General features: G+C 44.8%; 1 protein-coding gene across 1 annotated transcript in view; it reads left to right on the forward strand.

The window, feature by feature from the left end:
• The window catches only part of CACNG7 (calcium voltage-gated channel auxiliary subunit gamma 7), a 38,715-nt gene extending 32,969 nt beyond the window's left edge, over window positions 1-5,746 (forward strand). The window contains exon 6 of the mRNA XM_084808464.1: window positions 5,489-5,746. Within this exon, the coding sequence (XP_084664590.1) occupies window positions 5,489-5,746 (258 nt within the window). The remainder of the gene's footprint in view (window positions 1-5,488) is intronic.
• Window positions 5,747-23,710: the final 17,964 nt, after the last annotated feature.

Raw genomic sequence — 23,710 nt, forward strand, 5'->3', positions numbered from 1 at the left:
CTACATTCAAATATCCACCGATTTCTCTGGGCAGCTCTCACTTCCGTCTCTGCGGATGTTTAAAAATAGCATCTCGGTGTGAACCAGGAAATGACCTATCCAAACAATTAGTTGATTTTCTCTGTACATTTAATCTGTGTGTGTCTCTTCCTCTGCCCTATTTTGTCCATTTCTGTCAGAGGAGGGAAATGGAGAAAAGGACAATGGAGGAAGGGACACATAGATTTAACTGCCCATCTCTGCTCTTTACCCTCTCTCTCAGCTAGCCCCTTCTAGCCAGCCCATTCCACTCCTCCACTTTTCCATCTCCCGGTTTTTTTTTCCAACTCACTCAATGTTCTGAGGTGACTAAGCATGCTCAGTCCTCAGTAGGTTGTTTTGGGTGCCCCGCCCCTGCAAGGTTTTTTTGTTTTTTTTCTGAAGATGGCACATACCTTTGGGTTCCCCCAGGCTTGGTGATACGTGTTTTGTGTGTGGATGGTGTCATTTTGGCTACATAAGGATTGGCACTCACCCCTGAACATCACGAATAAGATGAAATGATGATGTGTAGGCTGGCCCTGACTCTCATTCACAGTAACCCAGCAGTAGCCCAAGACATAGGGCCAAACTTTGGCAAGGGATCCATCAGCATATTCCATATTTGTGCGTGCACGTTTCCCCCTATTGGCGGGGGGGGGTGTCAAAGAGATTAAAATCAAACCCCTTTCCCCCACCCTATGACCTCAGTCTGATCTTCCCCCTCCCCAGAGATGCTTTGACCTCTAAAACAATCATGGTAGATCCTCTTCACCTGTCTGGTTTGGCCCACAAGTCCCCATAAAATTTCAGGACAATGGGCTACTGGTGAGGAGGATGTGTTTGTGATACAGCTCACACAATTGATAAATTTTATTACCACAATATGTGGTGGTGGCCTCTAGCTTAAGATGGCTTTTTAAAAAGGGTTTAGACATTTGTTTGTTTGTTTGATTGATTACTTAATCCGCTCAATAACCAATGTTCTCTGGGCAGATTACAAACTGCGAAGGGACCAACATGCCATACAAATGGTTAAAAATAATAAAATACAATACAATGCAAACAGCACATGAATAGATAAAACAGCCTTAAAAATCTAGAACTAGGTCTCTAAAATGCCTGGGTCTTTGCCTAGTACCAAGAAGATAACAATGTAGGGGTCAGGCGAACCACTTTGGGGAGAGAGTTCCATAAATGGGGTGCCTTGACTGAGAAGGCCCTCTCTTGTAGTCACCTGCTTAGCTTCCTTCACCGGGGGCACCCAGTGACCCATGACTGAAGTGTCCAAGGAGATACATCCAGGAGATGTTCCCTTAGATACCCTGGTCCAAGCGCTTTGAGCCTTTAGAGCTTTAAAGGTCAACACCACCACTTTGAATTGGGCTCAGAAATGGATTGGAATCCAGTGCAGCTGACAAAGCACTGGTGTCACATCATCATATCACCCAGTCCCAATTAGTAACCTAGCAGCAATGTTTTAAACTAAGGGAAGTTTCCGAACTCTCTCCAAAGGTAGCCGCATGTTTAGCACATTGCAGTAATCCAACTGGGAGGCTACCAGAGTATGGATAGCTTTCACCAGGCTATCTCTGTTCAGATAGGGGCACAGCTGATAAATCAACCTAAGGTGATAAAAGGCAGTCCTGACCACTGAGGCCACCTGGGCCTCAAGTGACAATGATGGATCCAGGAGCATCCCCAAGCTGCCTGCCTGATCTTTCAGGGGGAGCACAACATTCATAGGTTTGTCAAAGTATTAGAGAATTATTAGCCATGATGTATTTCCTTTCCTTCCTTCATTATTAAAGTTATATCCCACAAGCCTTCAGCATACAAGTGCTCTCAGGGTGGCCAACAACAGACAATAAAGGCAATACAATACAACCAACAAGTCACACGTAGCCACGGTAGCTAAATGGAACCATCATATACAAAGGCAGTATATACCTCTAAGTTTCAGATGCTGGGGTCTATGAAGCTAGATATACCTGTATCCCACACACAGCTCAACATTGTATCTTTCTCACATGCAGAGAGAGATGAGGTAACCTCTTCACTAGTTGAAGGTGTAGTCTTGAGAGTGTTAAAAAAAGCTAGCTGGCTAGGAGTAAGGAAAAGAGACTTTTCAAGTGCCCTGTCTGGGAGTGGTTCCTCAAGACTCTTCCAGCTCCTACACCAGCCTCTTAGCCAGTGCCTTCTTCAGGTTCTTGAGGGTCCCTGGGCAAGATACCCTCAATGGACTCCCTTCCTCAGTGAGTTTACCTTTTAACCACCATTGTCACCAGGTGCTATTGCTCCTTCTCTTTTTCATCGTGGCTACCACTCGCTTGCTTGTCAGGCAGAGAGCCAGTGAGCAAGCGGGCAGCAGCAGCATCTGCTGCTCCTTCTTCACACCACCACCACTGTGTGGACCAGAGCGAGAGGCAGGTGAACAAGCAGTTTGCAGTGGTGAAGAGGATCAATCCAGGGGACTCTTGTTAGTGGGCCCCTGTTGGGGTGTGCGCCCTTGGCAGGTGCCCAACCATTCCTACCCTTAATGCCAGCCCTGCTCTTAGTTGGTGGAAGTCTGTTGAGACTGGATGTATATTTCCCAAAGAAAAACAAAACAATTTGGGATGTAGAATATTAAAAACAATTTAAAAAAAACCCTACAAAATATACAAATCCATGCAGTGCGTTGCAACAGCAAGAATTAAAAACAAACAGCTTAATGGCCTCGTTAAGGGTGTCATGCTTTTTTGAAATTGCTGAGTTTGTTTTAAAATTTTTGCATATTTTAAATAATTTTTTTACAACTATTAATCATTCTTAATAATTAATGTTTTATTTATTTTGCAGGTGACACCACTGATATACTAATGTTGGTGTATTGCATTTGGCAAATTGGGCTGAAAAGCCGGGTATTGTCCTTTATACATTATATGAGAATTGGGATCATTAAGACTTTATTAGACCACTGAAAAAAACAAAAATGGTCAAAATACGTTTGGTTGTTTGTTACATATGAAGTGGTTCATGTCCATTTGCCCATGAGTGGCCATTAGTGGGTGTTCGTTTCATATGAAGGGATCCATGTATATTTGTCTGAAAGTGGCCACTGGGCTATTTGTTTTTAATTTTTGCTGTTATAAAATGTGTTACATGAATTTGTGTATTTTGTAGTTCTCTTAAACTTTTTTTTTAATACTATATATCCCAACTTGTTGTATGTTTCTTTGCAGTTTACCTGTTGGGTGTGATTTCTTTTGTGTTTTCCTTCTGATTGGATGTAAATTTCCCTCAACTGGAATAAAAGGATTATGTGTGAAATCCTAGAATGGAGTTGGTTGTCCTGCTTCCGCAGGCAGCAGAGGAAACTAATAGACTACTCACATACATGCATAAGGTCAGAGATACATGTAAAATAATAGTGACATGAATTTATAACCATAGACCTGGAATCTCCAACATGGAGCCTGTATTTTTATTATTTATTATTTATTACATTTCTGTACTGCTCAATAGTCAAAGCTCTCTGGGCAGCTTACAAAGATGAACACCATTAAAAATACAGTATACAAAGTTTTAAAAACCATATACATAAAAAGACAACAAACAGACAATACACACAGAGACAACATATATCTAAAAACAACTTTAAGCAATCAACCATAAACAAATCCAAGACCTGATTAAGATTTATCATATGCTGCCAAATGCCTGGGAAAAGAGGAAAGTCTTAACTTGGCACCAGAAAAGAACAATGCTGGCGCCAGGCAGGCGTCATTGCGGAGATCATTCCAGAATTGGGAGGCCACCACCGAGACAGCCCTCTCCCTTGTTGCCGCCTTCCAAGCCTCCCTTGGAGGAGGCACTCTGAGGAAGGCCTTAGATGCTGAACGTAGTGTATGGCTAGGTTCATGTCCGGAGAGGTGCTGTGTTATGAGTCTAAGGCTGCAGGTCTAAATAAAAATATTTGGTTTTCATGTTATCTAAGAATGCCCTATGCTTGCTCTTAAAACGTTGGAGTAGCTCATGACTTCTGAAACATTTTTTTAAAAAAACAGGCTGGGGAGGCCCGATGCAAAAAAGGCACAGACACCTCTCTTGCGGCCTGCCAGGTTCCCTGCCCCTCCTAATTTTTATTTTATTTCTTAAGATTTTTTTAATAAAAAAAATAACTAGGAGGCTAGCATACTGCAAAGCTCTCCATTATTTGGGCTCAAAAGAGTTGTTGTGTGCTTTGGTGCTCAGACTCCACCTTTGCCTTGTACTTTGGTTCTTGAGCAAGTCACTTTTCCTATAGTCTCACCAGTTTGCCTTCTGGGACTATCCATGTGCACCATGGCAGCCATTTTATGAATGGGCAAGCCCCCCCCGCAGCCATTTTGTGATAGTGCCTACTACACTGACAAAATTCCAAATGTGCCCATTGACCCTGCCATAGACAAATATATGGGACATATATCTAACCAACGTTTCGATTCGACCTATACACAAACACACACAAATATACCAATGCACAGCTCCAAAACATGCCCAGTCAATGATGAAAATAGAACCCCAACTCACGTGTGAATTGAAACTAGGTTTGGTGGTGGTGGTGGTGGGAAACGACCCAAATTTCAGATTTGCACATAGAAATCCAAATCGCATTTTCGTTCACTTGCCATTATACACTAGCGAAATGGGAATCATTATGACAGATAGCAAATGTGGTCTGTATATTGTAGATAGCCCCATGGGAGTGGCCAGTGCACTTGGCTTATTCTACACACAGAAAGACACATGGCTCACCCTCCCCACACACTGTGAGGTCCCAATAACATCTAAAACAGCGGTCCCCAACCTTTTTGGCAACAGGGACCGGTTTCGTGGAAGACAATTTTTCCACGGACCAGGGGGAGGGGGTCCATTTGCGTCCATGTTCTTTGCAGTAATAGGCTATGTAAAGATTTATGTAGCCTATTACTTGAAGAACAAGGACGCAAATGGCGTCTGCTATGCGGACGCCATTTTCGTCCCAGCGGCCTGAAGTCCGCCAGCGGCCAGAGCCGGCTGGCAGCTCCGTGGACTCACCGCGGAGCGGAGCTGGCCAGAGCCGGTGAAGATTCCGGGGGGGGGAGGGATGGATTGCCTCCCCCTGCAGACCCAAGGCAAGGGGGTTTCGCACATCCCTACGCTCACCTCCTGCTGTACAGCCCGGTTCCTAACAGGCCACAGACCGATACTGGTCCATGGCCCAGGGGTTGGGGACCCCTGATCTAAAAGATGCTTTAAATAGGGACTAACCTCATTGGATTATGTCCATAGCATTTAACATAACTGATATCTCAGTGGAAACTAAGATGGTGTAGTATAAAGTTTACACTGTAAACTGTCCCGCTGGGAGTTATTACTACTGGTGACGTATCACCCATTACATCACTTGTGAGAAAATATGAAGCCTGTCGCAATTGTGATCTTTCTCTCTGTCACTGTTCTGCAGGGTGCAGGCGTTATGTCTGTCTACCTCTTCACCAAACGCTACGCCGAGGAGGAAATGTACCGCCCTCATCCAGCCTTCTACCGCCCACGCCTGAGCGACTGTTCTGACTACTCAGGCCAGTTTTTGCACCCAGAGGTGTGGCACCGTGGACGCAGCCCCTCTGACATCTCCAGCGACGTTTCCATCCAGATGACTCAGAACTACCCACCAGCCATCAAGTACCCTGAACATATGCACATATCCACCTCACCTTGCTAGATGCGCCAGGGAACATGCTGGACAAGGAAGCCAGCCTTCGCTTGCAGACTATACTGTCCTACTCCGACCTGCCTAGGAGACTCTACCAGTAGGGGTCATCTTTCCCTCTCTGAAGACTCTTTACCACCTGCTCTACTAAAAACGTCCCCTCTCTCTCTCTCTCTCTCAATCTCAATCTCAATCTCTCTCTCCAGCTGGTGGAAACCATTCAACCAACTTTTGAGATTGCCGATGTCCCCACCCTAATATCCTTGCTTCTCCTGGGAAACTTTGCTACCAAATTGAAAGTCCCCCCTCAGAAAGTCACACACGCCCTGCTCATCTTCCATAGAGCAGTGGAAGATGCAGGGCTATGGAATATCTTTCCCAGTTCAGTTGTGCTGCCTCAAAATAACTCTCCTTTCATTCAGGTGGTTGGAAACCCTAACAGGAAGTGGCCCATCTAGCATGTTGCTCTCAGCTTTCTCCCTGAAGAAGCTTTAACAGGAAGTAGGCTCCAAAAACATCTGCAAATCTTGAGAGGAAGAAGTCCAGCAGCCATTTTTTTTCAATCCAGTTCTTGAGAGGAGACGTTTTCTTGCCACCGTCTTTTCCTGCCCACCCTCACTCCCCCACACTGCAAAAAATCAACAAACTTCACAGAAATTAATTACTTTACTATTGCCATAATTGACTCTCTAGTTTATTGACTGTAAATGACATCTTCTTGCCATGTTTACCTCCACCCCTAAAAGTCCATACTTTTTCAAGCATATCCACCTGAAAACAACCTTCTTTTCATCCCAGCTTCTTAGGTGATGACAGGAAATACATTAGACTGCCATCTTGGTTTGACCCAAAATGGCCAGCTAAAATTAAGTAACTTATTCTCCATTTTCCTTTTTGTCATTCCAGTTTGTGATATAGCTCTGAGAGCATTACTGTGTTCATTTGTCTCAAAATATCTAACCCTGACAGAAAGGTTTTCTCCACTTTATACCTGTCTATATGTCAATCTCAGACAAACTCTAGCATGAAACAGTTCCCTTGCCATTTTTCTGCATCCTAAATGTCCTGACAAGAAACGACTAGGCCACCATTTTGCTACGCTTACAAATGACCTATTTTGGCATGTATCCTATACAGTTTTGTTATTGCCTCAGACACTTTAAGCTGAAAGCAAACAGATGCACCATTTTGGTTGACTAAAATATGACCTCTTCATGTCAGGAAATGTCTGTCATGTTTTTCTCCTTTTCTGTTCCTAAGACAGAAGAAAATTACCTGACATCTGGAGTTTCTCCCATAGCCTCACACCATTTGCCTTCTTGCCACCTCTACTTCCTGGCTCTTCCACCATCTTTATTTTCTACAGCTTTGTGAAGAAGAACCCACTGTACTATTTGAAGAGACATTTTTATTTGTTCCCCCCACAAGTGAGAGGCAACTAAAATGTAATAATAGAGGGGTGAGGAAATACCTGTCTTCCAGTCGTCGATGCCTCAAATATTCCCACCCTACAATTTAATTGTCCATCAGCAGGTGCCACAGCTATGTCACGGTACCAATGGGAACTCCTAAGAACTCAAAACTCTTTTTCAAGCATGCTCCCTTCAGCCATGATGCCCCTTGGGGCCATCAAGGCTAAAGGGGAAACACACACAGAGAGAGAGAGAGAGAGAGAGAGAGAGAGAGAGAGAGAGAGAGAGTGAGTTTATTATCCGGCTGCCAAGCCAGCTACACTGGGGCATAGATTTTGTGTGTCCCGTCCCCCCCCCGCCCTTTCCTTTCCTTTCCAACAGTTCTCACTCTTGGTGTTCCCCTGTGTTCCTTTGTTTTGAATATATTCAAAGCCTTGTCCCTTCTGCTTTTGTTTGCTTGCCAATTTTTTGTTCCCTCTCCTCATTCTTCTTAAATTCACTTGTGTTTTTATTTCCTCATTGTTGTTGGTTCTAATTTACCACATTTTCATCTTCCTGTGCTTTCCGAATTATTTTATTGCTAGCTCACTCTTCCATAAGGACTCAGGAAGCACAACAATTTTCTGGTTTTCCTTTGTCTCTGTTTCTTCCTCCCCCCTCCCGATCTCATTTAATTCCTCTTAATATTTCTTGGCTTAAATATATGTATTTATTTCAATTTCCTCTTTCTTTGTAAATTTTTTCCTTCCCAGTTCCTCCATCCCTTCTTTCTCTATACTACTGTTCAGCTGTTCCTGTGCAACTCCAGCCCCAGTTCAACAGCTCCAGCTCTGTTGTTCACCCAAGAGGGGAACAAGGTTCAGCAAAGAAAAAGGAAGGCTGAAGTGAATTTTGGGAAGAAAGATGCTGACACAAAAAGGGCAGGGGAAGGGAACTGCTGGAGAGGGAAACTGAACTGAAGGAATATGGGAAAGGGGAAGGGAATAAAAGAAAAACAAACTTATATTGCATGTGGTGGAGAAATTGTAGGAGACAGTTTTAAACAAAAGAGATACTATTGGATATGAAAATATATCAAAAGAGGGGGCTTGGGAGAAATCTTGTGTTTCTGGCTGTTCTGAGATGGTCTTTTCCAGGGAAGCTCAAACTATTTTGGTTGCCCAAGTGAAAACGAATATTGCATGTGTGTCCCCCGCACAGTTCTTGCACCTTGCTTTAGCCAGTGCAGGGGGTAATTATATTTTCTCCTCAGTTATTTTTCTCCCTATCACCAGCCTCTTGTTCTGTTCCATACTAGCCAAAAGATTGAAGGGGAAAGACTTTTGCTCCTTTTTCCTTGTAAGGAATGAAGGAAAATTGGCAGTTTTGTTAGGCTGGGCCAGCCCTAACCATTTCCTGAGAGATGAAATAGTTTAACAGGAAAGAATGTCATCCCACTAGGAATGGAAAAGTTTCACTGTATCGGCAATTTATATTGCCATCTGGCCATGGGATTTCCTTATGGCACTGCTCCCTACTCCTTTTCCCAGTCTGAAGCTGGCTTGGCATCCACTACATTACAATCCCTCTGAGCAAAATGGGAATTCTCCAGGGATCCTGGGAACACAACCACAGTGTGGACTGTCTTACACAGATTCAGTGGAAATCGAGGGGAAGAGATGGGAGCAAGGACTTCTGAAGGATAAGGAGCAGATGCTTGCGACTGCTCTCATGCCGTGGCTATGTAAAGGCATGGGAAGAAAAGATACCGCTGAATCAGCTTTCAGCACAAAAAAAGTTCTGATTATCTTTTTCCGCATGTCTTCTGCTCCTCCCACTGCTGAGTCAGCACCAGCTGCAGCTAAGTTCACCTTCATGCGTTGCTTCAGAGATCAGAATTTGGCACTGGCCCTAGTGTGTGTGTGTGTGTGTGTGTGTGTGTGCGTGCGCTTTTCCTTGCCATCTATCAAGTGGTCAGTTGCAGCATCACTGTTTGCCATCCCCCCACATACCCCATTTCTTCTTTAAAGTAAGGAAGGGTCAACAAACATCACCTATTGCAAGAGAGGCTCCTGGTTAAGAAGAGTGGTCCTTTTCTTCAGGGAGTCACAGATCCTTGCCAAAGGAGAATCAGGTTTAAGAGGAGGTGTCAGAATGTCTCAGGACCAGAAGGCTGGGGATGTGATACAGAATCACATAATCATCTGCCCTCTAGGAGGTACTGTGAGCCCCACTACAGCACTGTATGTAATCTTACAGAGCAATCTTTTCCCCAAAGACCACATTTCTAGTCCTCTTGACATCATAGAGCTAAGACTACACTACCGTGACCATCAACCTTCACATCTTTCTCCTGTTTGAAAGCTGCTGTTTTGGTGGCAGGACCATAGTACAGGTAGGGGGGGTTGCTTTAGTATCGGGGGGACAAGCTCTCTTTGCCTAGCAGTTTTTACAGTGTCAGCCCCAGATTTTGGGGGCTGTTAGGCAAGTGGGCCCACCTCCTTGCTACTTTTTTCATTGCCCATTCACTTGCCCTCTCTCTCTCTGGACCCAGTCCCTACTACTGCCCAGAAGGACAGGGCAACACAAATGGAAGCTGCTGCTCCATCACTTTGCTCATCACTGCTCGCTCTCTTGGAGAGGGCAGGTGAATAGGCATTAACAGCAAGGAAGAGGAGATGGTCCACAGGGATCTGGAGGGAGTTTTGAGCTAGGGGGGTGGGGCCTCTTTCGCATCTTCAAATAGATTCCGCAGATATAGAAGTAAAAAGGGGTGCTCCTTGTTTTCCATGCTGATTTTTACCTCCCTTGAGAAACCCCTTGACTGAGGACCAGCTATTTCCCCTTTGAAACTGGACAACTGGCTTCCGTGAGTGCTTCTAGACAAACTGTCATCACCCTGCCCCATGTATGAATTTGATGGTGGTGCTGGGGGGGGGGGTGTTTCCAGATGATAATGTCTTCCACTCGTAACCCTCCTTTGTTTTCCCACCACTTCTTCCATCTTTTTTCCTTTCCACAGAAAATCCATTACCGAAAAAAGACGGAATTGCTGCACCATGCCTTCTGATTGTTAGTGATAGGGCCAGCTCTGCAATGAATGCAAAAATAAAAGCCTCAATGGGGCCAATTAATAGAGGTCATGGGAGAGGCCACCATAGCTGTGTTAAGAGCAGCTTGATGTTAGCAGGTGATCAGGTTATGAGTAGGCCTGTCAAGATTAAAGTAACTCTTACCATTCAGTCCTATGCATGTTTACTGGGACGTAATTGCCACTACATTCAAACTTCCTGATAAGGGGGTTTAACTGAAATACCCTACGACTTACCCATTAAACCAAATGGGACTTACTTCTAAATAGACATGTACTGTTAGTTAATCAAATCCGCATAAATTTGCATATAAGAACAATATTGTTATAAAGAAATAAATATATATTCTTTGTTTTTACATGATATTAATCAGAAGCAACTTTTTTAGTCAATCAAAATATTTTAATTGATTTAGGGCACAATCCTATACATGTTTAAACAGAATAAAACCTACAACTCCCAGCATGTCCCAGCCAGCATGGCTGGCTGGGGCATGCTGGGAGTTGTAGGACTTTTTTCTGTCTAAACATGCTTAGGATTGAATACTTAATAAAATTGATTAATTGAATCAGCATTTCAGCCGAGTTATGAGTATGTTATTTAAAGGAAACAGACTTGAACATGTGGGGTGAAAAAATGCTATTCCCTGCACCTTCTTCACAAGAGAGCCTGATAAAAGATCCTGTTCAGAACGTTCAATAAAAAAAACAAATTATGGAGATTTTTATGCCACCAACTGAGTGGCTCAAGACAATACACAAAAAACAGATCGATGCCAAAGTATATGAAACAACTGTAAAATCAGACAAGAGTTCACACAGAGGCAGTTTGAATGCAGGATCAAGTTGTGCTATGAAAAATGCAGCACAATCTGATGCGTGTTTATTCAGAAGTAAGCCCCACTATGTTTAGGGGGGTGGGCATATTCACCAGGCATGTGTGCATAAGGTTACAGCCTAAGGTGGGGAGGGAATTAAGCTGTTCAAGCACAAGACTAAGGAGTACTGATTGTGAATGGACATTATTTTATTAATTTGAAAAATTTATAAACTGGGCCTTCATCCAAAAAGGATTTCATGGTGGTGTATAAAAAACAACCTAAAAATAATACAATACAATAAAAACTATCTAAACATAAAAAATGGAGAGGCATAATGCTATTTCAACCAGCTAAAAAGATACAAAAGTACATCTAAATATATAAGGTTGGATCCAGATTTAAGCAGGATCAACTGAACGATCAGAAGTGAACTACCCTGCCCTCTCCTTCCCACAGCAGCCCCCTGAAAATGCTACACAGTCAAGAGACCCTGCTGAGTGCAGTGAGCTGTTGGAGGGAGGAGCCTTCCATGAGCAGAAGGATCCAACACATAAAATTTTTGAAAGTTTTGAAATGCCTGTGCAAATAAAAAGGTTTTCACGTGGTGCATTGGTACCAGGCGGATCTGCTGTGGGAGGGCATTCCAGAGTTGGGGCACCACCACAGAGAAGGCCCTGTCTTTTGTAGTGTTAAATGTACTTCTTTCATGGAAAGGGTACAGAGAAGGGCCTCCTGTGATTATCTTAATGCATGGACAGTTTGATATGCACTGGCATCCATACATGCAAGCAAGTGCTAGGGAATGGAAAAAGAATCAGCCCACCTTCCCCACACATGTTCTGTCAAGTTCCCATCTTTTGTATGGGCAGCCTCTTGTGTCTTTTAACTGCCTCATGAGGCAAAAATCCAACAGCAGAACCTATTCCTGGCTTGGAGATGCAGCAATGGGGGGGGGGGGGGAGAAACCAACTGGTGTTTCTGACTGCCATGCAGCTCTTAAAGCCATGGGAGCCTGTCCATTAAAAATGATGGCCACTGTCTTTTCTGTATTCCATACACCATGCATACTGACTCTTCTCCATCTATCCATGTGTATATCTGCTCCTCTCTGTGTCAGCTGAGGTGCTTCTGAGGGAAGGACAAAAACCCATATAGAAAAGGTAGCAAATTACCTTGAATAAGTTGACAGCCCTACTGTGAGGCTTTCTGTGCCTTTAAGAGTTGCATAGAAGGGAAAACTACAACATGCAGGAAAAGCCACACCTCTGGTGAGAATTTTTCTCCTGTGCAACTCTTAAAAGCATGGGAGTCCTCTCAAGGGTCTAGATTTGGCAATCCTGCATTTGAGGCTCTGTAGAATGCATAATAGCAGTGAGTGAAAATGTGTCATTTATACTATGTTCAGTTGTTTGCTGTCTTTTGGAGAGCATGGTTCCTGGGCCTTCTGCAGGTGCATGGCAAACAAAATTGCAAGAGGTGAAGCCTTCACTATCCCTGCATTTCCAGGCCTAGAAAAGCCTCTGTACCTGTTCAACTTCCATCCATCATTGTGCTGTTAAAAGGAGCCCTGCAAGAGAGGAGAAAAGGTGGCACTTCTGTATTGTCATGAATTTTGGTACTGAAAACATTAAAACCTTTTTAAAGCCTCGCTTCGCCCATGCACAGACACAGACACTCTTTGGGGTGCAAAAAGTCTTCTAAGGGCTAAAAGCCATCTTGAACATTTACACAGTCTGAAGAGAGGGAACACTGTCAGCACTGAAGTTAGGAGGCGTGTTTGGGGTATGCGGCATACCCATATAATTCCCAAAGGCAAAATATTATTACTTTTTATAGCAATTAAATCTTTACACACACACACACACACACACACAGAGAGAGAGAGGTTCATCATACCTGGAGAGAGGAAGTGGGAATATTTTGGTGGTGCTACAAGAGTTAAATTTGCACACACATGTGCGCGCGCGCACGTGCACGCAGGTCTTGGAAGCAGCAGCTGAGGATTTTATTCTGTATAAGAAGTTAAATGTAACATTAACAATAGGGGAAGGAAGTACCTGCCCCTTTGAGAAAGGCAGAGCCTGTAGCCGAGAGAAGGCAGAGCTGAGGTGCTGGTTTGGGCGGGGGGCCCTGATTCTATTTTCTTAGTCTGCATCCTAGAATTTTGAGGTGAATGGGGTTAGGGGAATCTAAGGGAGTGGGGAGGGGTTTAATTAACCAACAACGGAACCTGGGTTTTTAAAATTAAATTACAAGAAAATTGTTATTATTATTAATTATTATGATTATGATTAATAAAATGTCCCATCTCCAATTCTCTCCTTGCTACAGAGGAGGGATTGGGCCAAAAAGACCCATTATTTACTCTGTATTATAATGTAAATAAGACTTCAATAAACTTTATTTCAAACAAACATATAGCTTCTCTTCTTGACCATGGGGTAGCCTATGAGGTAGGATTGAGATGGGATTGACAGTAGGTACCACCCTAAAACCCCATACTATTACTTGGAATCTCTTCTTCCTAATCCCGCATATGCAAGTGCAAATCATGTTTATCTAGCTGCAAGGGGGGGGGGAGCATTCTGAGTGTGCTCAGAGGCACTCTCATCTTTATTATTGTTTCACATGTTCCAGAGCTCAGTTGTCTGAGAAGAAGGAACAATCTAGAGATGGCAGGGTGGCGTGAGATATGTCACAAAACCACAGTCTCTGTGGTTCCCAGGGAGTAGACCAGAGGCGAGCTCAGAGCTAGGAATCCTGCTTTCACAAAGAAGGGACTGGGTTCTGTGTGTGGGAGAAAAAATGGGAACTAAGGCATCTGGGTGAAGAGGGGAGTGAGGGAGATGCATAGATGCCCAGACTCTGGATCTTTTACCCATTCTTTGTGTGTGGGCTTCCCTGTCGCTCAATTTCCCCTAGTCTCCATCAAGAACCAGTTAGGGGAGCAGAAGGGAGAACCAATGAGCTACACAATTTCCAGAAAGAAGGGAAGGCCTAGCGATAAGAACAACATCCTGGCAAATACAGAAGGAGTTAATGGTTGCCATGGTGATGAGCTGGGAATGTGGTACCTTGGATGCACACGTGGCAACAGAGGAACTGGCAGAAACTGTGCCGCATACAGGAGTTGGGAGGGGATAGAGGCGGCAAGTTGTGGAATCAGCAAGGGTGCAATAGATGTGGGGTGTTGGGGAGAGGGAGACAGGGAGAATGAGAAGTAGCTTTGATGGGAGAAGAGGGAAGAGAGCAGAAGAGTTTGAGATATAATGAATAAGAGGGCTACAGTAGGGGCTGATGGAGGCTGCTGAATTAAGCAAACATGTTTGGAGGCATGCAGGATTTGGGGTGCAGGATATGGGGTGGGGGTGAGAGTTCTCCAGAAGGGAACAGGGATGAAAAGAAAAGACTATGTGGTGGGGGCAAATTTTGGGAATAATGACTGCAGCTGAGTTAACAGAAGGAGAATGCAAAAAAAGAGGGAAAGGAAGAAAAACTGGGGCTGCAGAAAACAAAAATGAGGCAGGTAGAATGGGAGGAACATGGGGAGAGAAAAGTATGGGAAATGAAAAAGAGTGGAGGAGGGAGTGGTGGTGATGGTGGCATAAAAAGAATCAAAGGATCTGCAGGAAATATAGGGAAAGGTAAAGAGTAAGGAAGGAGAACCTCTGCTGAGATTGGAAGGGAAGATCAATTAATCCAAAAACAACAGAAGAGGAAGGATCTCGGGAGCTAGAATTTGCAGGGTGTGGGGGAAGAGAATGTAGGCAGAATTAACTACACAGAGAGGCAGGGAGCGTGGGAGAGCGGATATGGGGGAAGAGATTAGGGTGAGAGGATGTGGGGGAGGAAATTAAGGGAAGGAAGGAAGGAGGAGGACGACGACGAGGAGAAGAATAAATTGTCTCTGGGAGACAGTAGGAGGGAGCGAGGACTGAGTGGGTGCCGGGAGAAAGGGAAGCCATAGCGCAAGGAAGGGATGCCAGTGGGGTGTGGGGGAAAGGTCAGAAGGGGAAGATGAGACCATGGGTGCTTCCAGATGCAGGGCTCCTAGCACTACCAATCAAAAAGTATTGTGCAGCTATTCTGTCTTTTTCTCCTTAACAGATTTTATGTGGTAAGAAAAAAGACGGAAGAAATAGTGGAAAAACATGGGAGGGTTATGAGTGGGAGATGTTGCCCATGGTTTGTTGTTGGGTTAGCTCTGGGTTGTTTAACCTGTAAATAATCCAGAGTTTCTGAGGTTCACATGTCACAAAACAACCCAGGAAAAGGGTGTTCCTGGATTGTTAATTGAAAGCGAAAATGACAGATGTGTGAGAGTCAGCATTCCTCACTTCACTCATCCCCAGCAATTCCTGGGTCGAACATTTATTTAAAATATTTCTTGGCTACCTTTAGGGCAGGAGCCCTCCCAAGGCAGCGTGCAATAAAACATATGATAAAAACTGATGCAGTAATAAGAATAGTAAAAATATAATAAAAACAGTAAAAACGCAATAAAAACAGCAACAGCAACAAACATTCTAAAAACAACAACAAACATCAGCACAAAATAAAACTTACAACAGACAAGTGCAGCTACAACCAGTCCGATAAAACATAATCAGGGGAAGGCCAGAGGAAAGGAGTAAATGTTCAGGGCCTTCTTAAAAGCGTGCAATGATGGGGCCTGGCAGACTTATTCCAGAGGTGCAGGGCCACTGAGAAAAAGGCCTTCTCTCCTGTGGTCACCTTCCTAACTGCTCCCACAGGTGGGCAAATGAGAAGGGCCTTTCTTGCTCATCTTAAAGTGCTGGCAGGCTGATATAACAACCCAGGAATTGCAGTGTGATGTGCAAACCAGGTCACTGCCTCCCTACAGGGCCAAATGTTATAGTTTGGTGTTCTGGGCACTGTCGAAACCTTACAAGCTGTATTTACCATGAGGTAAAAAGATGCCTGTAATCATCCAGCAAGAACTGGAGACACTGGGTGCTTCCAGATGGTGGGGCTCTAGAGTTAACCATCGCATTGTGCAGTGATTCTGTCCTTTCTTCTTTCACAGCTTTTTTTTTTTTCTGGTAAGGAAAAAGATGGAAGAAGTTGTAAGAAAACACAAGAGGACTACAAAGGGAAGACAATGTCATCTGGACTGCACCCCATTAAATGTGAAAGAAACAGGGTGATTGCACAATGAAAGACTCATCTGGAAGCACTCACACAAAGGAAGGACATTTGAGTTGAGGAACTAGGAAGGAGGCCATGGCTGGTAAGGAAATATGTGAAAGGCCCCACACAATAATTTAGGATAGGGAGATAAGGGCCTAGCAAGGTATGAACTGCAAAAGGTGAATGGAGAAAAGTGTGGGTTCAATTGGTGTAGTGTGGCCAGGAGCAGGAAGACATGTTGAGGGAACAAGAGAGGAGGGGACCAGAATTATGGAGGCACTACCTCATAAAATGAATTAAAATGGTTACGGTTTACATTGTGCAGAATGACAGTCACTTCTGTCCTATCTCCATTACAAACTTTCAATGGTTTTATACCACTTTAACTACAATTGCTTCCCCCCAGGGATCCTGGGAATTGTAGTCTGGTGAGGATGCTGAGTCTCTCTCCACACACATGCCTTGCAGAATTACCACTCTCATGATTCTATGGGAAGAGGAAATACCATACATCAGTTCAAGGTTGCGATTCTACGCACACTTAGCTAGGAGGAGTAAGCCCCATTGAACACATGGGACTTACTTCTGAGTAGACATTGCATGGTATTCCTATAGTGTGGGTATACTTTCAGTAAGAGGAACATCACAAAAGTGAGAAAATGTAGTTTCATAAGGAGAGAAGAAGGCTGTCTGATATATAAAATACAAACACACACATGAACACACACCGACACAGAGGGACACAGTGATAGTTCAAGGAAGTTTCTGGTGAAGTAAAGACAGCAGATGAAGCATTTCTAGGTGTAGGGGGCAGCACAGCAGGTAGCATGATGGCAGGAGGAAAAAGGAGAAGGAAAGAAGGTGGACAAATGAGCTTGTGGAGAGTGAGGAGACCAAGGGAAGGAGATTTTAAGTAAGAGCTCAAAGGTCTTAGCTAAAAAGCACTAGAATGAGGTGGGGCACACCTTTGCCTATTAAAGGTCATTGAGCCATGGGAAAAGTCAATCAGGGGCCACAGCCATTGGTGAGTGGAGCCAAAGCCAAAAGTGGGGAGAGGTTGAAGTATTGCAGGACTGCATAACACACTCTATCTCTGGCCACCCCATTTCTGCAGGCCAAACTAAATTAGGCTGAGAACCGCAGGTTCCCCACCCTGAGACTAGGAGCTTGAAGGTCATATGGAAAGCCAGTGCAGAGATTTAAGGTAAGGGTGAGGAAAGGTAGAATGTGCCAGAGAGAATAGGAAGAGTGCTAACTGGACCATCCTCCCCTCCACTGCAGAGGGAAATGATGAGCCTTCCCTAAACAGAAGGTCCAGCTTGTCTAGAATTTAGCAGTCTCACTTTCTCACTAGGTGGAACACAGGCGGGGGGGGGGGGGCATACATCAAATCTAGGGTTCATCACTTTTAGGGAGTGACACTATTTTAGCTCCTCTGTCCTCAGCACATAGAAAAACATATTATGGATTGTGTATTTTCCCCTTTTGTTTTCATTAGTTATTTCTCACAAGGACTGCTATCCCAATGGACAATGCTAAACTTTATGAGAATGATGAGTGACAGACAATGCATTCAAGGGTTTGATTGAAGGAAACGATGTGTTGTGATCCACATTGCCATCAACCCATGCTGCTTTGACGCAGTGTTGTCAGAGGACAATTTGCTGTTCCCAAGCTGATGAGCCCTAACATTCAAAACAGGTTGCAGGGATGAGCCCTCTCTCAAATTAACCAGGATGGTGGTGGAGGAGGAGAGGAGACAGGGAGTTCTTCATCATGACAGTTTCAGAATTAGGCCCCTATCCTAGCCTAGACTTCTGAGTGGGGAGAGATGGAGCTGTTAAGCGCTGGCATCTGCTGAACAGAGATACAGCATTCTGTGTTGGCATGGCAACTGGAGGATGGGGGAGGGAGGCAGCAGCTTAGAGATGCCGGCTTCCCGGCTGTGTCTGGAGCCCACACGCAGCAGCATATGCCGAAAGAACAGGGGCAAGCCACAGTGCGCAGGAATGCACAGCGCACCATGTGCAACAATGGACAGTTCTCATTTATGCGGGGGATGGGGTGGTCTTGGTGCTATGCAATGTGGCAATAAAGCTGTACACAACTTCACTGCACAATGACACAAACTCCACAGACAGCCATGCACAATGATAATGCAGTCTGCATGTGCACACTAAACAGTGATACACAGCAGGCACATTGTGCAAAGAGAATAAGACATGAAGCTACCCTGCACAACGGTGCCTGATGATACATGGCCAATAATAAAACACAAGAAGAGACACAGCACACAACTGTTTCCGAGTCACCAATGATTTGCAGAGCTACTACAACAAAGTGCACACAATACCACACAGAGTGCGCCTCTTTGTGATACACTGACGCAGCATGCTGTGGTAGCTCACGGTGCATCACCAAAGAGAACAAGGTGTATTAACCTGCAAGGGTGACATTTGTCACAGCTATATGACCATATACTCTTCACAGAGTACAACTGCCAAGGACATGATACAAAATGCATTATGCAGAAGAGCAGACAAGGCACAACTGGAGCAGATCCTCATTCACCGGGCCACACATGAAGCCACCTGTAATAAGCACACTGTGATGGCTAGTGATCACCCAGTCCTTAGCTTTTGTCTCTTTGTCACAATCTAGCACCATCATGAAAGGGAAGCCAAAGTGAGAATATACTGAGAGTAGCAGGGATGGTTCTTAGTGGCTTCCACGGAGTTCTGTGTGACACAATAAACACACTGTCATCTGGACACAGCTGAAGTGTGGGAAACCTGCCCCCTGCTGCCAGATCTTCTTGCCATCTACGGGCCCACGTTCCATGACCATGTCATCTTTATGGTAGGCGATTTGCCAGTATACAGTAATGACAGCAACGCACACTGATACCAAGGGCACAATGACACACAACATTCAGTAGCGAGCAATTCATGGAGATGTGTGGCGAAGAGTGGGGAATCGCTGTATCCTGCAAGGCGCACAGATCCATGCACACAGAAGAGGAGCTGGTACAACTGAGGCAGGGCCAGGACACTATGCTGAGCCATACGTATTCTGGCTTTTGTGAATGTTGGTGTGTAGGTTACATGTTAGCCCAGAAAGATGGACACAGACAAATGCATTCTGTCCCCTGTCCATAGCCCTTTTCAGACAACAAACCTGGGAAGACTGGAAGCAAGTGGGAACAGGGGAACCAGGCCCCACTTCCAAACTTGCATATTCAGTCGACTGTCAAACCCTGTTTCAGAACACGTTACATGAATATGTGGAGGGGGAGATGGGATCATGCACTCCTGACCTCCATGTGTTCATGATAATGTCTCAAAGAGCCCCAACATGTACAAATGTATGCACAGAGGGCTCTCCCCACATGATCAGGACCCCTGAAACAGCATATGCTAAGTACCTTCCATGCATGTACCGTTGTACATACAGGGCTCTTTCAGACATTGAGCTGGATCCAGATTTAAGCCCATGCAACTGGCCAGGCAGAAACGGACTTCCCTGCCCCTTCCTCCCCACAGCAGCCCCTCCAGCCCCCTGAAAATGCTACACAGACGGTCCCTGCTGAATGGGGTGAGCTGTGGTGCAGGAGGAAGCCCCTGAAATCAGGTGGAGGAACCTTCTGTGGGTGGAGCCGGTCCATCAATGGAAGGCAGATTCTGGATCCAGTCCCCTGTCGGGAACCATGTGGAGCTTGGGTAGGTGTAATCCTACTCCATGCATTCATATAATGTCCAGACAGGGCTTTAAAACAGGACCTACAAGTATACAAACTGTATGCACACAAGCTCTCTATGCATGAACAGGAACTGTTCCACAGTATGGTTGGCTACTGCAGGTTAAATTATATATATCTCTGGAGTGTGTGTGTGTGTGTATGATTAACACTTTCCCCACGTGTTGCAAGTTGTATGGGTTTTTAAGTGGCCCAGTCCATGGGACCTCTCAGCTGCTGAAATCATACTGCTTACTTCTTTGTTTCTGGGCACAATTCAAGATGCTGTGTTATTCTTGTTTTAACCTACAAAGGCCTAAAGAACCTGAGCCTTTCATGACTAAGGGCAAAATCTTAAGGGTACAACCCCATGCTGGCTGGGACATACTGGGAGTCGTAGGCCTCTTTTTCTTTCTAATCATGCATAGGATTGCGCATTTAGGGACCTTCTCATTTGAATCTTTCCATCCACCAAATTCTTCAAAGGTTTGAAAATGTCACAGAGCCTTTGTGGCAGTGTTCCCTGCATCATGCAACGTTCTCTCAAATGAGGGCTACCTATTTTTTCTGCCTTTAGGGCAAAAATGTCCCTTTTGAAGAAACCTTTTAAGGACAGTTCACAAAATAGTTTGGTTTCTTTAACTGAATATTTTGGCTGTATTCACCTTTAAGAGTGTGTGTGCCTGTTTTGAAATAACAGTGTTGTGAGCTATCTTGGAACATTTTTAGATAAAGGTGGACAAGAAATTTTGGAACCAGTGATACCAATAAGCAAGATGGGCACACTTTGCCCAGGGAACAATCCAGATGCACAACTCACAGCTGGAGCTGCTGGCTGCATGTGACCTTACTCTATGGAGTAAATAGCATAATGGTTAATAATGCCCTGGGAAAGGGGACTACTGGGGCGGGGCGGGGGGAGGGCTGCGCTAGTAGATGGAGGTTAAGTTTGTGTGAAAGTGTGAGGGCACCATATATGCCATATTCAACTGGAAGCCCATATTTCTCTCACAAAACCAGTGAACATGTAAACACGCATGTGTACTCACTCACTCACTCAGACAACACATGAATGCATTGCTAGAATGCTGAGTGTGGAACTTTGAACGCGAGAGACCTGGATTCAAATCCTCTCTCAGCCATACAGCTCCCTGGATGGCCTTGGTCAAGTCATTCTCTCTTAGCCCAAACTGGTCAAGTATTGCATAGTACACAAAGATACAGATGTATGCATCCTGGGTGTGTTGCCTACAACCAGTACACAACAATATGACAAAGGGTCCAGGTGTGGCTGCAATGGCAGGCAGTGCAGACTTGTGCAAAAAAACTCACACAAATTGTGCACAGACCCACAGACACTTGAAATTTCCTTATGTGTATATATACAGAATCATGGGAGAACATATGTAACAACATGTAAACACAAACCATCACATCTTGTAAATGATAACTTCAGGTTTACAGTGTTTGCGTGGGGGTGGGGGCTAGAGCACAGAAAAGCGAAGAAGAATGCATAGACACAGCAACCACTAACCACTCCAACTGCATGTTCACAAGAATACTGGAGTGACACCTCCACCCCCCAGGTCTCATAGTTTGCTCATCACACACACACACACACACACACACGGCGCAGTTTGCAACAGTGCTTAAGCGATGCATCCATGCTACACACAGCAACCCATTCCGGGGTGATGACCCAATGCAGAAACACACACACAATGCCTAACAACACACTGGCATCACACAGCCCCCCTTCCCCCCTTTCCTACATACACACATCCCAACCCTATATGCCTCTCCGTTCCTTTAACCAGCCTCTTTCGTTTGCTGCTGCTTCTTTTTTTCTTCCTCCGTCCAATGGTTTCTCCCAGTGACATAATAACAGCATGCTAGCATCTCTCTCCTATACAGCAAAATACCCCTCGATATAAAACGCCATTTCGCAGAATCTTCTCTGACTGGTGCCACCAACAACTCACTGCTGGGTGGGGGGACAACGAGAGAAGCCGTCTCTCACCTCCCCCAGTGTGTGACACCTTTGGAAAACAGACTCTTTTTTTGGTTGTTGTTGTTGAAAGGTAAGCCTGCTATGTCTCTCTCAATATTCTTTCCCCTGTTCTGAAAACGATATATGTGCAAGGCATTAAGGGGTTGGGGGTGGAATTTGCCTGTGATTTATAAGAGAAGGATTTTAGAACTGTGTCAGGATTCTCTCTCTCTCTCTCTCTCTCTCTCTCTCTCTCTCTCTCTCTCTCTCATGTGCCAAGGAATACATCCAAAACTACCTGGTTGCTAGAATGAATTTCTAGTTGCAGGCACTGCCTTTTTCCTCTTTGCTTCAGGTGATGACCATCTCTGGACCGCCTTTGCTAAAGCAAATATGCAACAGATATATTGGAATAAATTTCCCTTGGCATCATATTTCTGTCCTTTTCTGTTGATTTTTTCTTTCTTTCTGAACATCTGTGAATTTTTCTCCACATTTACTGCTTGCGCACATGTTTGCATGTGCACAGGGGAAAATAAGACATTGAAGGTGGGTTAAATTGTATGCTGGCCAGATTTCTGCACTGCATTTGTTTCTTTTCTTTTCTTTTCTTTTTTTCATTCATTCATTCTTTTCTTTTTTGTGGGTCCCACAGCACTGCTTTTAGAAACAAGGAAAAATGTCTCTCACATTGGGAATGGCAGCATGGTTTGAGGGATGTCGTGGGGTGCGGGTGGGGGTTAGATTAAATTCTCAACAATGCTGCAGGGTTTTGGCCTTACTGAGGAGAACCGCTGGTTGGGAGCAGCTGTTGAATGAATGGGGAATTCAGCCGGACAGGCAGGGAGGAAATCAAGCAAAGGAGGAGATACCCTAGTATTAGATTGAACTGTGCATGGCGCTGCCAGTTGGATGCTGGTTCTCCTTGGCACTTTGCATCAAGGCTAGGAGAGCCATGCCTTAATAAGAACATGGGGAATCACATTCTCCCCATTTCCAAGAGTTTGACAGCCGAAGTTAAGGCCCTGCTCTGCAAAGGGGCTATGCATCCAACAAGTCGCCAATGTTTGTCTTGCTTCCATGGTGGAGAGCCATAAGGGTGGGGGGGGGGGGCTCAGAAAATGCAAAATTTCAAAGTACCTGTAAGGGGAGCATGGTTTCAAAGGTGGCGAGGAGCCATTCCTGGATTTTCTTTCTTTGGGAGAGGAGCAGAGACTGGTGGGCTGTAGTGGACCAGGGACTCTTGGGTTCTGTTGAAAGGGAGTTGAGTCCAGTGGCTTACAACAGGGCATAATGGAAGGCAGGGCTCCTGGGTTCTCTTGGAAAGAAAGAGCAAATACAGATTTTAAAGTTAGATAAAGCTCAGGGCCAAGTTTCCAGGGCCCTGAGGAGCCATATCTAGCTGGTAAATAAAAACAACCAACTAGGACTTCTGGATTCTGTTTGGATGCTTTATTTCTAGTCCAGAGGGCCTTGTATTCAGACACAGCTGCTTAAGACGGGTCTCAGTCCTCAGCATTTCAGAGCCTGTGTATTCTAACTGGCAGTTGGAAGTGGCTTTTGACTAGAGGGTTTATGAACATGCTGATAGCGTTGACACTGGGCAATGGGGGAGCAGGGGCGGGGGAGCGAGAAAGAGAAAGGGAAGGAGCATGGCGACCTGTGCCAAATCTTTTGGTTGAGGAAGGTCTTCGCAGGATTACCTTGAGTATGGAGAACTGTGTTGTATTTGCTTATCTGGGGTCCAAATAAGGCGGTTTGAGAGGCAGTTTCAATGGTTCAGTTTCTTGATTCCT

This window comes from Heloderma suspectum, chromosome 6 (assembly GCF_057233095.1).
Source record: "Heloderma suspectum isolate Gila_16-S chromosome 6, 16-S_ref, whole genome shotgun sequence".
NCBI classification, from domain to species: Eukaryota; Metazoa; Chordata; class Lepidosauria; order Squamata; family Helodermatidae; genus Heloderma; species Heloderma suspectum.